Below are 13,633 nucleotides of genomic sequence, written 5' to 3'. Positions count from 1 at the left end.
TCGGTTAAGGGCTTCGGCTTGAGACTGGTAGATCCTGGGTTTGAATCTCGCGAGAGCGGGTTCGTGGATGCGCACTGCTGAGGAGTCCCATAATGGGACGAAACGGCCGTCCAATGTTTCCAGGTTTTCGATGGAGGTCTAGCTTCAATTGACTCATGCTTTCAACTATAATTATATATTGTTGATATTTTGTAAAACATGTTCCATTGATGCATACAAATTTTATCTTTTAAACTGCTCGAGGTAACCATCTTCCATAGAATTTAGGGTTATGAACTTGAGTAAACTTTTTTGAGTTCTAGTTTTTCGACTTGACATTATATTCATGTAAGTTATCCAGTTGATAAAATGTTAATAATATTTTACCAGCGTTATTGTTAGAGTATGGTAAATCAAACACCAGAGGATGTTACTTCCTATTATGCTACTGTAAAATGCACATGACCGATTTGAAATCGATGAATCTATGTGTTTCCTATAAGCCTCTAGCTCGAATATCTTGCCAACAAAAATAATACGTAATTAATGATAAATATCAAGATTTTTCAACACTGAAAAAGCTTATGGGTTTGTTCAGTTATAAAATTTGCAAGCACAGGCAGTATTCAATGAGTTACTATCTTAGGTTTAAAAACTAACGAACTTTGGAGCTTTGCTTTTTAACAATTTATAAATGATGAGAACCAACTAGCACTAAACTTAGGTCAAGGGTTACATTTCAACTATGTCCAACCACCAAATAGGTAAAGCTTTCTCAGTGAAATTCAGTTATGTATCGATTACTAACTAGTGGTAAAATTTGTATAAAATTAATTTTGTGATCTGATCTTATTTTATATTCATAATCGCTATACAAATATCTTTGAATTTCAGACTCTGCTTCCGTAAAATTTTGTTTTAATTACATCGACTATAATTTTATCCCACAGAATGAAGATAAGTCAAGTAACATTAGTAAGTCAATCAATTATGTACTGTTGTCATCATTTAATGCCGTGCGTTTTTTGTAATTTTGTCACTATAATACATAATCCACTTCAGTAGTTTCACTTATTTCAGTGATATTACGGTATGAGTTTGTTAAAAATATCCAACACAAGAAATTCCTATATTGTTATACATCAGTACTGCATTGTGAATAATAACGAACTAAACCCTAAATAGCTTATTGTTACTCAGGAAGAAAAGTTAAACTAAACATACATTATACATATTGAGTTATAAATATGTAAAAATATCAAAACTTCATATCAATATGCTTAGATTAATCAGAAGGTCGAGTTCATTTGATTAAAGACTAAAGTTGTTTTTCCTTACCACAATAATTATTTCCTTGGATATCGAGTGTATAGACTTATTATTTGAGAAGCCAAATGTAATAATGGTACTTTATTACAAATTAATAAGGTCAGTCAATTAATGAACTTTTAATAATGGATAATGATCTATTTTAACATAAAACATGTTTTCAAAGATCATATCCACAATCTTACATCACTGAACATTATGTCCTTTTTAACTGACGTTACTTATTAATATTTCTCTTAATTACTTCAAGTCTGTTGTTTCAACTGAAGACAAATTCAGAACTCACTTGGTAACCCTAAATTATTTTCTTGTATGTTTTAGAACTTACATACATATTAAAGTTGCTTATCTACCTTAACATATATACCATTTTGGCCAATCCTGCAGACATTTGACCTCAATATTATTTCGCTGAAAGTTAAAATGCTAACAGTATATGTTAATCAAAAATCGTTAAAATAAGTTACCCTGTAGAAGAATAAATATTTCCTACATTTCTAAAGTATACAAGACAGAACCAGAAACATTTATCAATACATGTTTGTCTTATATGATGATACACTAAAGAAGAATAAAGGAGAAAACAAATACCATGAATTCTTCTTACGTGAATCATCTCAATATAAATGCAAATTATTGATTAGTTGCCTTATGAAACCATAAGTTGTATATAAAACAGAAATTAATTCGTCCTACAATGATACTTTTCAATTCATTTTATTATACTTCAAACTTTCACCTATTCTATAGCTGAAAAAGATTAGAAAACAACGATTTTTTTTAATTATTTTGTTCATTTTTCTTCACCTCACCATAAAACTATGTGTAACACTTATAAACAAATGAATGTCACTTTTTGCATTTGTTAAAGAAATACATTTGATCATGAGACAAAAGTTAAATTGTGTCATCTTTGTATAAAATGGGCAAGATAACATATTTCCATCTTTAAAATGAACATCTTCCTATCTATGTTCGAGACTTCAATTGATCAGTCTCTTATTGGTATATATGTGCATCCTGTACGAACTGTCTTGAAATACAAGCATTATAAATATTACAAGCTAGTGGCTATCTAGACTCAGTAGCTAAGTGGATAACGTAGTGGCGTTAGAAGCGAGCGGTACTTGGTTCAAGTCACGGAGTGAACATCAACTTGGATGTAAGTACATCTAGCTGACAATTCCCAAATAAGACGAAACGCGAATCCTGAATTTCACTGCTAGCCACCATCCATATCCACTTACAATATAGTATATTTATTTTAGTATTTTGTATCAGATGAAGTTATACAATAAAAGTTCTCATGAATAAGTCACTTGGTAGTATAACTATATGAAGTATTGGTTATAGTTCATGTGATCGTATCCGAATCCCATGAAACCTTGTAATAAAAATGATGCCTATAGGAATAATTATGCTGATCAATTCTAATAAGCAGTTTATTGATTATTTATCTGAAGAGCATTTTAAGGTATTTTCTTAATAAATATTTCAAAATATCCAATTGTTTTAGCTAGAATTTTAAAAGTCTGGAAATTTTTTAACAAATGACTAGCCAAGTTGAACTATGGATATTCATCGAGATGAAATACCAATTTCTACTTGGTGAATTCAATAAATATTATTACTTTAGAGATAGTGAAACAGTTCCATATATATGTATATAAATACAATGGATAATTAGTATTATTGTTGCATCTGATATCATTGAATACTCTTTTTCTTTTGTGAAATCAAATCCCTAGGTAGAGATATGCAGAGTTATGTAAATAAATTTTTTAGTTTTATCAAAGCACTCAGAAAAAAAACAATAAATGATTGATATATGAACCTTCGTCTAAATAAGAGCGAATAGTTTCACAGTATTTGGGTGTCGAGTTGATGTAAGACATTAAATAGGAATAATATATTTGTAAAATCTCAGCGAATCTGGTCCAAGCTTGGACCAGATTGCCAAGTGAAACGTTGGATTTACTTCAAATCCATTCGCTGAGAATTTACAAATATATTATTCCTATTTAATAAATGATTAAGTTACGTAAAACAGGAAAAATGTACTGCTTAAGTTAATCAATTTCATTTCGTTTATTGATCCACATAAATAATTATAGAAATGCTCACAAAAATCTCACCGTAATTAAAATAGACTGGCTATTAGATTATTCTCTGAACAAGGAGGTCTTCCATACTGCAAGGCAATTTGTCTCATATATATATATATATATATATATATATATATAAATATATATACCATGGTGATTAGATGAAAACCATAAGTAATTTTTGTGTTTCATTCAAGATATCAATCTGCTCCAAATATTTCAGATTTATCAATCTGCTCCAAATATTTCAGATAACTGTTTTTTTATTTGGTTTTAATGCTTTTAGATCATGAACATTCTCCATCTATTGTTTATTCAATCTACTGAAAGTTATGGTAAGTAATCACTTATTAAAACATTTATCTACGAAATATTTACTAACAAAATGAATAAAATTTAAAATAATTCAACATACTATTAATTTTAAGATACATACCTTATGGATCACTTAGTTACTACCAAAAACAAGACTTGATAAGCAAAGAGGGAATCAAGGACGCGCGTTTAGTCCTATTCGGGACTCGTCAGCTGGATGTATCTGCATCTCAGAGTTGATATTCACTCTGGGACTCGACCAGTTGCAGTCCTAAGCATCTTTGGGAAGATTTAAACAAAACAAACAATACTAAGTGAATTCAAGACTTGATAAGTTTAATTGTTAGTTGCCATATTAAAATTCTCTCACAGGCTCATCGTTCACACATAGCAGTTCATTGATATCAGTGTAACAGAATTATAAAGAACATTACCTATTTCCAAAATTTACAGCTTCATTGATCGTACTCTATAAAACACTGTTTACGAATTCTATGTTATGATAAAAAGTGTGGTTTAGCGCTTCTTAATTTTCACTGATACTGTTATGATACCAATCTGTAACAGAAGTCATTAATGAATAATGAAAATCTATCTATTAATCATTTGATTATTAATAAATGTAATTTTAAAAAAAGTAGTTCTTTTCCCATTTTAAATAAAATGATGTACGAGGTAAATACCGAATCATATATTTTGTTTAAACATGAAAAGTACAAAAGATATTAACTATGGGATTTTCTTGCATAAATAATTACTTTAATAAATTCACTTGGTATTGTTTGGTTGTATCTTCTCATTGTTGTTTAGGACTGTAATTGATCAGTCTCTTGTTAGCATATGTGCATCCTGTACGGATTGCCTCGATATTGCCTTAGGTCACAAACTTTATAAGCATATACATCCAGCTGACGAGTCCCAATTAGAACAAAACGCCCCTCTTGGATTCCGTTGCTAGCCACAATCCAATTACTTTAATAAGCTATTGAGATAATCTTTTCTAATTCGTTCTCTCATATGTCAAAATGTTTATAAACAACTCCATTCTATTTTGTTGAGTTGGTACGGGCAATTTGTTCATCTGTGTTTGTTATAGTTTTTATCTAACTAAATTATTATTATTCCTAATATGAAAGATCTTAGATTTTGTGGTGAGAGTATAATATATGGACGACCTTTGAGCGACTCTAAAGTGGCCTTGAGAATGTCCACCAACTGACTAGGGTTAAATAGGGGTATTAAACCTGTGTAAAGGATAATGGTTGTGATTTACATGTGATGCTTATAGTTGGGAATTAGATTTAGAGTTTTCATCACGAACTGACATTAGCTAAAATTCCAAGACGCTATTTAACCAAATGGATAAAGAATTTCTCACTGAAATCCAAGACCTGTTATCGTAAATCGGATTGGTTCGTCAATAAATTATAGTCTCGCCGATTTTGTTGAATTCGTTATTCGAAATAAAATAGTTTGCTCAATTCCCTTATATATTAATTGAATTTCACATTTAAGAAAAATACCTGAATACATAAATAAAGTTATTTCTTTATTGACACTAAATAGATATGCAAACAAGATTTTGATAGAAATATAAAGTATATTTCAGTTTAAAATAACTCCATCAAAAACTAAATCTAGTCTCCTGGCAAAATTTACCATTAAAATATCAAGTTTGTACTTAGAAAAATTGATTGTTTTGGCGTCATGTACAGAAAATTGATTAAATTAGTTCTAAGACTTTTAAATCGCTGTTGTCTACAGCGATTATTTGATGTTCGATATGACAATCAGTAATTGTGTTAAACATTGATTCTTTCAATATATTCGTTTTAAAGAGCAATAATACAACGTTACTTGACAACGGTTATGTACTCTATTGATTTAACTATTATGCCCCAATCCATGTACTATAGATGCTAATTGTTTCGATAAAAATTCATTTATAGCTGTTTTAGAAGGTAAACAAATTGTGAAGAAAGTTTATACAAAACGCCAACCAATAGTACTAACAGCTGCAGCTGGTTTTATGTCAAGTACAAACAGTATTGAAACAATGAATAATAGTAATGCTAATCGTAGTATATTTAATAATGGGAATGGTTTCTCTACTATTCATCATGTTCCCAAGAACTCAACTGGTGAATACATCCCACCAAATTTTATTACTGGAGCACATTTAGCGCCTGCACACTCTATATTCTCAGATATTAATAAAGAAAACTATACGAAATGGTCATTTTCTACTACATTTAACCCGTCGACTCCATCTCAGTTGAATAAAGAAGTCAACGAAGATATACTAACAGATTTTCCTTTGCACGAGCAACAAAATCAAACAGAGGGAGAGACTCATTCATTTGGTGGAGGGAATCAACAACAAATTATGGAGACTGATAATGATTTCCCACAGATTCATTCGGACTACCTTTATGATGCAAATTATGATTTCCCGGAAGAAATGAATAAATATCAAGGTAATGAATAGTGAATAGATATATATATTAATTTTCTAAGTTGATTGACAAACATATCACTTATTAGTATTTAATTTCTTAATGAAGATTCAAGGATTCCGTAAACAAAGTATCGTGAAAAAGAATGAACAACATCTTATTTTATACCTCTTTATGAAATTTGATGAACAGTAAACATCTTTGAATATGTTTTGTTTAGGTGACTTGGATTCAACACATTTATTAGATGACCGATGTTTCTTTTTTTGATATACCAAAAGGTTATGAGTGTAGAGCTTCAAACTGGTAAGTGTGATCTGTTTATTTTCAAATACCTGATTATACAAAGCAGATATAGTTACCAACTATAAGTACTAAGAATGATTGAATATCTCAGTTACTTTGTTCATCATGTAAACTTATGACTATTTTGAAATTCTTCATCAATACCTTGGTTGGATTCATATGGATTTTCTAATTAAAATAATAACATAATATCATAACTATCTGGAATTTGCATAAGTAACAACAATTTATCAACATTTCAAACATTCAAAAGACAGGGTTAACAAATATTATTGATTCGAAATTTATATAGTTTGATTTCTTGCCTTCGTTTAAGACTGATTCTAGTATTTAAGTTGAGTAATAGATCATGGAATAATAGGTATTTGAAGTAACCAGTAGAAATCTATGAGTCTATGTTTAATGGTAGTTGGCTCTTATTTACAAGGAGTTTCTGTATTCTTGAGAAAAATGATCATTGACATGAGATTAGGAACGTCATCTTAATCAGTAACGGAACTAGTGAACTATACAAGTTATAACTAACTTTACAGGATACTCAGTTATTGACATTGATTGATTTCTTAGCAAATGATTTCATTTTGTGCGGTACCTTGAATTCATTGAATTCCATAATTTAGGTTGTACTGGCCCAACAAAGTCACAGTTTTCGAAGTGAGATAATCAGGTTATTTTTTAAACAACTTGAATGGTTAATACTTAGTACATCGTACAACTATAAAATGTTTCCCGCTACAATTTCACTATCAAATTATTGTTAGAATTGTTTTTAAGACGAATAATATTTCAAAGTACCCTTTGTTCATTCATCTACGATTGAGATTATATTTAAGTTTTATACTAATGGTCTTTACGAATAGCCATATAATCTCTTAAAAAATACAACAGCTTGTCTGATTTTCTCCGATAACTACTATAACATTAGCTCTTATAATCAGAGTAACATTTTGTCCACGGAACATAATTAACCTTTCATTTAACTTATTACATAAGTACATGGGAACATTTAATTATGTTTTTACTTTTAATATAATGGTATAGAATAAGAGATTGAGTAGTTAAATGATTATTCACATATAATTGTTCCTTTTATTATTAATCGAGCAATTTATGTTGCATCGGTTTGTCTCTATCTTCGTACGTACAAACTGTATTAATGTAGTAAAATCCAAGGGGTGTATTTTGAATTTATCTAAAAACTATCAGTTCAATTAATCTATCTACATCTCAATGTGAGACTTGTGGAAATATATATGTGAATTTCAATGCCAAGTTGCTTTTGCTTGTAATTTGTAAATAGAAACACTCTTATCAACACTGGAATCCCATGTTATTCGACAGGGGTAATTAAAAATTTTGAAATATAAACTAAACTACTGCTTCACAAGTTAGTACTACATTTATCATATCACAAAAGTTAAAAATCTACTTAGCATATTTTAAAATACAAACAAGCTCTAACGTTAGTAACTGTTATGCCCCGATAAGGATGATGAATAGTAACTTTGGGATCTATTTATGAACCAATATTATGCATATATTTTTCCTATAATCGCTAAACAACTAAACTATTCATACTCGTGGCCCCCTTATTGTAAGCTTTATTTTGACCTATAGACTATTATTATACGATTTACCATTCATGAATTACACCCAGTCTACTAATTACTGTTCCCCTTATTCACAGCCACATTTGGCTAAATCTTGTACAAATGTTATTTTCTATTTTATGGTACTATGTGGTCAGTTTGATTGGTATATAAACTCAGTAAGTTTGAAATATAATGGTTCAAACCACAGAGGCTGTTCTGAACTTAACTGGCTGGGCTAGGCAGAAGCAGGACCGATACGTACTCTAGACTGCTCGTACGGTTTCGTGTGTCACTGTTGCAATCGGTAATTCGCTGCTCGCTGATTGACGGTCTTATCACGTCATACGTTAACAGGACATCCACTCGACCACAAGTTATAACAGCAATACTATGGTGAACCATCATACTATAAATAATAACATACAGACAAAAACGATAACATATTTTTGATCTCCATTATTCGTAAAATTGTGCCTAAACAAAAACTATAAAAATATATAGTTATATATTTTTATGTAAATCATGTAAATCAGTTTTTCTGTGACTTCATGTATGACTCAAGAAGAAAGTCCTATTCAAACATTTTAATGGTTACGTCTAATATAATAATGATATCTATGACCTGAATACTAAAAGTGACGGATTATTTAACTAACAGGTATATATCTGAACTAATTTTGACCACAAAAATCAATCCTAGGTCATAATTATCTTAGTAGATGTTTGTTATCATTATTATTTGACCTGTCAAAAAAAAAATAAAGACCAGTATGTTTAAACCATGTCTTAGGAACAGTGTTCAGTGTTTTATTTCCCGTCATTTAATATCATATAACTGGATAAGACCATCTTTTCTCTTTACCCACCTACTATAATTTTATTTCAGGGCTTTAGTCACGCTCTCAGTTTTTTATGACTGCTAAGTGATCATCTTACTAATTTTTTCTACACTTTCGCTAGTTGTAATATCATCGGATATGGATCCTCCATATTCTATGGACCAACCAAATGGAGCTGCTATCAACTCATCTAAGTTTTTATGGTCATATAATAGAGATTATGATCAACCCATGGAGGAAAATGTGCAATTTAAGCAGAATATCTATGTAGATAATCAACAGAAGAAAGAAGAAGCACGTCCGGTTTATCATTCACCAGTTCGTTGGGCAATAAGACAAATAGCTACAAATGGACAACCAAGACACATTGCTTGTAGTCAACCTTTAGATAGAGGAGTTGGTTCTAATGAATTATCTTCTTGGTACTATGATTCGAATGATGGGAGATGTCGCTGGTTTGGATATCGTGGATATGGTGGGAATGCTAATAGATTTTACAGCCGCACAGCTTGCGAAGAATTATGCGTTCGAGATAACCAAAATTTATGTGAGGTATGTTAAATCATACAATATTTTGACTTCAGTTAACCTTATGATATAACTTTCAAAATGATGGCATCATTCACATCTTGTTTTCAGGGTATACCAAGCTAAAACCAAACCTGCACAAACGGTACAAAATGTCATGATTTATCCAATCATTTATAAACATATCATTAAAATCACTTTTTAGCCATAAACTACCAATAAATTCTCTGGTGATCAACCCATTTATATCCACTCTTCTAGTAAACAAGAGAATAGATCATATGTATCATCTTAATTGTTGTATGACTATAGACTCTGATAATTTATTCGTCTTTATTCATAGTTATCAATCTGATGTTTGTAAGGTTAGCATTTATTATCACAGACTCTAGTTAAGTGATGTATTGTCAAATTATTGTTTCTATCCCAACTATATTTCATTTTGGCTCTGTTAAACACAGTAACTTTTCTAACTTATTCGGTCAATTTGTTCAAAAGCACTGAAGAGAACTAGTTGAAACGAATATACTTTATTTTCAAAGTTAAATTCACGTGTCAATATGAGCTCGACCAATATTTAAAACTTGAAAGCACTGGACAGCCGTTTTCTCTTAGTATGGTAATCCTCGCCAGTGCTTAGATTGACTAGTGAAATTCAACTATGAAAATAGTACAATCTCCATATATCCCAAAATAGACTTTATTTTGGCAAATTTGTTATGATCTGCTAACCTCTTCTTGCCAAATTCCCACATTATCTTTTCTGATAATTAAACTTCATATGGATATAATCTACAAGATTGTATAACACAATTCAATAATGAAACCTTAAACCTCAGTAACAGAATAAAAATAATTTGTTACAACTTTGTTTATTTAGCCTACACAATAAACATTCCATCGTACAAACGTTAAATAGGAAAATTGATATACCAATGACTAATTTTTTTCAGTATAAATTATGCATAAATTATTGCAATAAATCAATATACACTAGTTGATTTTCTTTATGTTCAATGAATAGGGTTCGTGTATACTGGTACATTATTTTCAACAATCTTTATTTATTCTGTTATATAAATAATCGTTTTTACAAATCAACAAGTGTTCAATCAATACGTCTAGAGTTTATCTGATACAGATTTTATTATAACCATAGGGTCTACCCATACAATCTGCTTAAGTTCATTTGATTTGATGACTCTACACTTCATAATTCACATCATAAAATCACTGGGTTCAAAAAGGAAATTTTACATTTGTGAATGAAAGTAAATAATCCGAAATTCATTTTCATTCCATTATATTATCAAATACAAAACAATCGAGACTAATAGAGTATTATAAACAAAGATGGATAGTGGCTATCAGTGGAATCCAGTTTGACGCGCGTTTCGTCCTATTTGAGACTCGTCAGCTGGATTTATCTGCATGTCAGAGTTGATGTTCCATCTTTGCTTACAATGCTTGTGAATTAAGACTATATCGAGGCAATACGCACAGTATGCACATATGCCAATTAGAGAATGACTAGCTGCAGTCCTAAACATCAATGGGAAGATTCAAACAAACAATACTAAGTGAATTTAATAGAGTATTAATTAGGTATTTTTTCTTGTATTTAGTACTAATTCAAGTGACTATTCATGATTCTGAATGAGGTAAAATTCAAAACCTCAAATTACCACAGTGTGACTACCATACGATTCAGCTATCCAATAAAAAATTTAATGCGAAAACTTATCCAAATCTAATCACTTAGAGTTCTAAAAAGTTATAACATTCTTGAAGTATAAATTCCATTTGTTTTCAGCTGTAAAATTCTGATCATTTAAAAAGTAGCATTTATAAAATGTAATTTCTTCTTTAAATTACAAGTCCTTTTTAAGATAAATGACATTAACAATTGCGTTTGTTATAATTAACTAAAAATAACGAAAATAGTTTTCTTATTATTTCCGGGTGGCGGTCAGTCACATTGTTTATTCCTCCATGAGGATACTACCACATTTATGAAGACATACTAATCTGAAGTTAACTGAAAGACACTTTGGCAGCTAACCAAGTCAATTTTAAGTTTATTCATCCGGTAATAACAAAAGCTATGTGCTTTTTGTTGAATATACTCTCTTTTTCTCATAATTAATTAGAATACTTGTAGATTAGCCAACTACTTAAATATATTTTACCAATATTATATATTTACATGTAAATAAGATTTGTTACTTATTTAATATTTTTTTATTTATTTCGATCTCAGTTTGCCAAATGCCCAAAATCAATCACAACCTGTGAACTTGTTGGTGATCAATCATGCAAAGTTTACAAACAACAACATTCTAAATCATGGGAAGCTGAATGTCCACCAGATCAACCAGTATGTGTCACTAAACGAAACACGAGAATGGCGCCAGGTATATTGATGTTTATTTCTTTAGTTCATAAAAGTATTTGGTGCATTATTTTAATTGGTTTGGTTTATAACAGTTTCTAACGTATTTGTAAAGAAATAAACATTGAAAAAACAAGTTAACATGGAATTTATAACTTTCTTCAAAGGGTTATTATTTTAATTTAATGAATCCATTGAAGTCTAATATGAATCTTAAAATATAGTTATACATAAATAATGCTCTTAGGGACTTCACATTCTGTTTAGTGAAACTGTCATGTAAACTTTGTACTACTCAGATCATATCTAATCTCTCGTTAAACAATATGGTGAGATATGATCTTGATTTCATAACACACTGAGTTCTCTCAATTGAACTAGTCAATTAAATTCAAGTTAAGTTCCACTACACCACAATTTACTGTCTTTATTATTTGTAAGTAGATAAGAGGATTGTATCTTAAGTGAATAATGGTAATCACTATAAATCTTATGTATAACTTGGGTTTTGTGCTCAGTGACTATCATCAAAAAGGGATATCCACATTACTAAAAGCAGGTAATGCTTCCTATATGACCTGGACCCATGAGATTCAGTGTCATAGTCAGAAATGTTACGAGTGAGTAAATGTATCCACCAATGTAATCTTGTAGGACTTTGTTTTTTACAATGAGTGATCAATTAGTTTAGTAGTAAGAATTTCCTTAATCTGCCTTTATTGATTTTGGCTTCACTAATCAAAAAGTGTTACTCAACTCCATGATCTCCCATAGTTAACAGGGATGCTATTTGCATTTCAACTCCTGTATTACACAATTTTATAAGTAAGAGATAATGCAATTTTAGTGATTGAACATTTATGATTATGGTCTGAAGGTTAAGTGTTCTCTCCAAGGCTTGAACTTTCTGGGTTTGATCTCCAGTGTGGTCATGAATGAGTACTTCTGAGAAGTATCATTTTGTCATGAAACAGCTACTGTGTGCTTCCTGAATTTCAGTAATTGTTTATCTCCAATCAATTCACGATGTAATATTATCAATATATGACTCTATTTAGATAACAAATTGGTTTTATCACCATAAATTACAGACTTACATTAAGAGCTCATTGATACCTACTACTTATTGCCTAACATTTTTAAAAATTCATTTTTACCATTTCTTCTCTAGATATTGAATTTGAAAATGTTCCATCCGAGTGTAAACAACCACCTGATGCTGGATCGTGTCAAATAAAAAATCCATCACAAAATTTTTTCTATGATATAGAAAGCAATGATTGTACATCATTTTATTTTCATGAATGTGGTGGAAATGATAATCGATTTGTTACAAAATCTGAATGTATGAGTCATTGTTCACCTTGAATAAATTTTCAACATCATCTTTATCTTACATTATCTCCTCTTCCTTAACATTACCATAATCATTCTTATCAACTATGAAAAAAGAAGCAAACATAATCACTTTCGTTCATATCTCTCAACTTATCATAATTATCATCAGAAGTGGTGTCAGTTTCATCTTTATTATTATTAATGCTATCATCCCAAAGATATCTCATTTTCATGAATAGCCATACTAGTAATATATATATATATATATATATATATACTTTCTTGGGAATAAACAAACATAGCATTAACATAATTTCTAATGAATGGAATGTGATAACATTTTCTGATTGTTCCTCTTCTTCTTCGTCTTCTTCTTCTGCGTCTTCTTCTTCTTCTTCTTCTTCAATGACCTGCCTAACTTGGTTGATTTCAATTAAATTAATTCACTGATAAT

At 30.1% G+C, this 13,633-nt stretch overlaps 1 protein-coding gene across 1 annotated transcript in view; it reads left to right on the top strand.

Moving 5' to 3' along the window:
* Positions 1 to 13,264, top strand: part of Smp_052230 (putative kunitz-type protease inhibitor) — an 18,508-nt gene extending 5,244 nt beyond the window's left edge. The window contains exons 2-7 of the mRNA XM_018796528.1: positions 874 to 954; positions 3,700 to 3,748; positions 5,678 to 6,205; positions 9,043 to 9,473; positions 11,710 to 11,863; positions 13,013 to 13,264. Coding sequence (XP_018651661.1) covers positions 931 to 954; positions 3,700 to 3,748; positions 5,678 to 6,205; positions 9,043 to 9,473; positions 11,710 to 11,863; positions 13,013 to 13,209 — 1,383 coding nt within the window. The 5' untranslated portion in view covers positions 874 to 930 and the 3' untranslated portion in view covers positions 13,210 to 13,264. The remainder of the gene's footprint in view (positions 1 to 873; positions 955 to 3,699; positions 3,749 to 5,677; positions 6,206 to 9,042; positions 9,474 to 11,709; positions 11,864 to 13,012) is intronic.
* Positions 13,265 to 13,633: the final 369 nt, after the last annotated feature.

This window comes from Schistosoma mansoni, chromosome 4 (genome assembly GCF_000237925.1).
Source record: "Schistosoma mansoni strain Puerto Rico chromosome 4, complete genome".
Classification (NCBI taxonomy): Eukaryota; Metazoa; Platyhelminthes; class Trematoda; order Strigeidida; family Schistosomatidae; genus Schistosoma; species Schistosoma mansoni.
The sequence above is the reverse complement of the archived record's forward strand: the minus strand, read 5'-3'. Positions and strand labels throughout refer to the sequence as shown.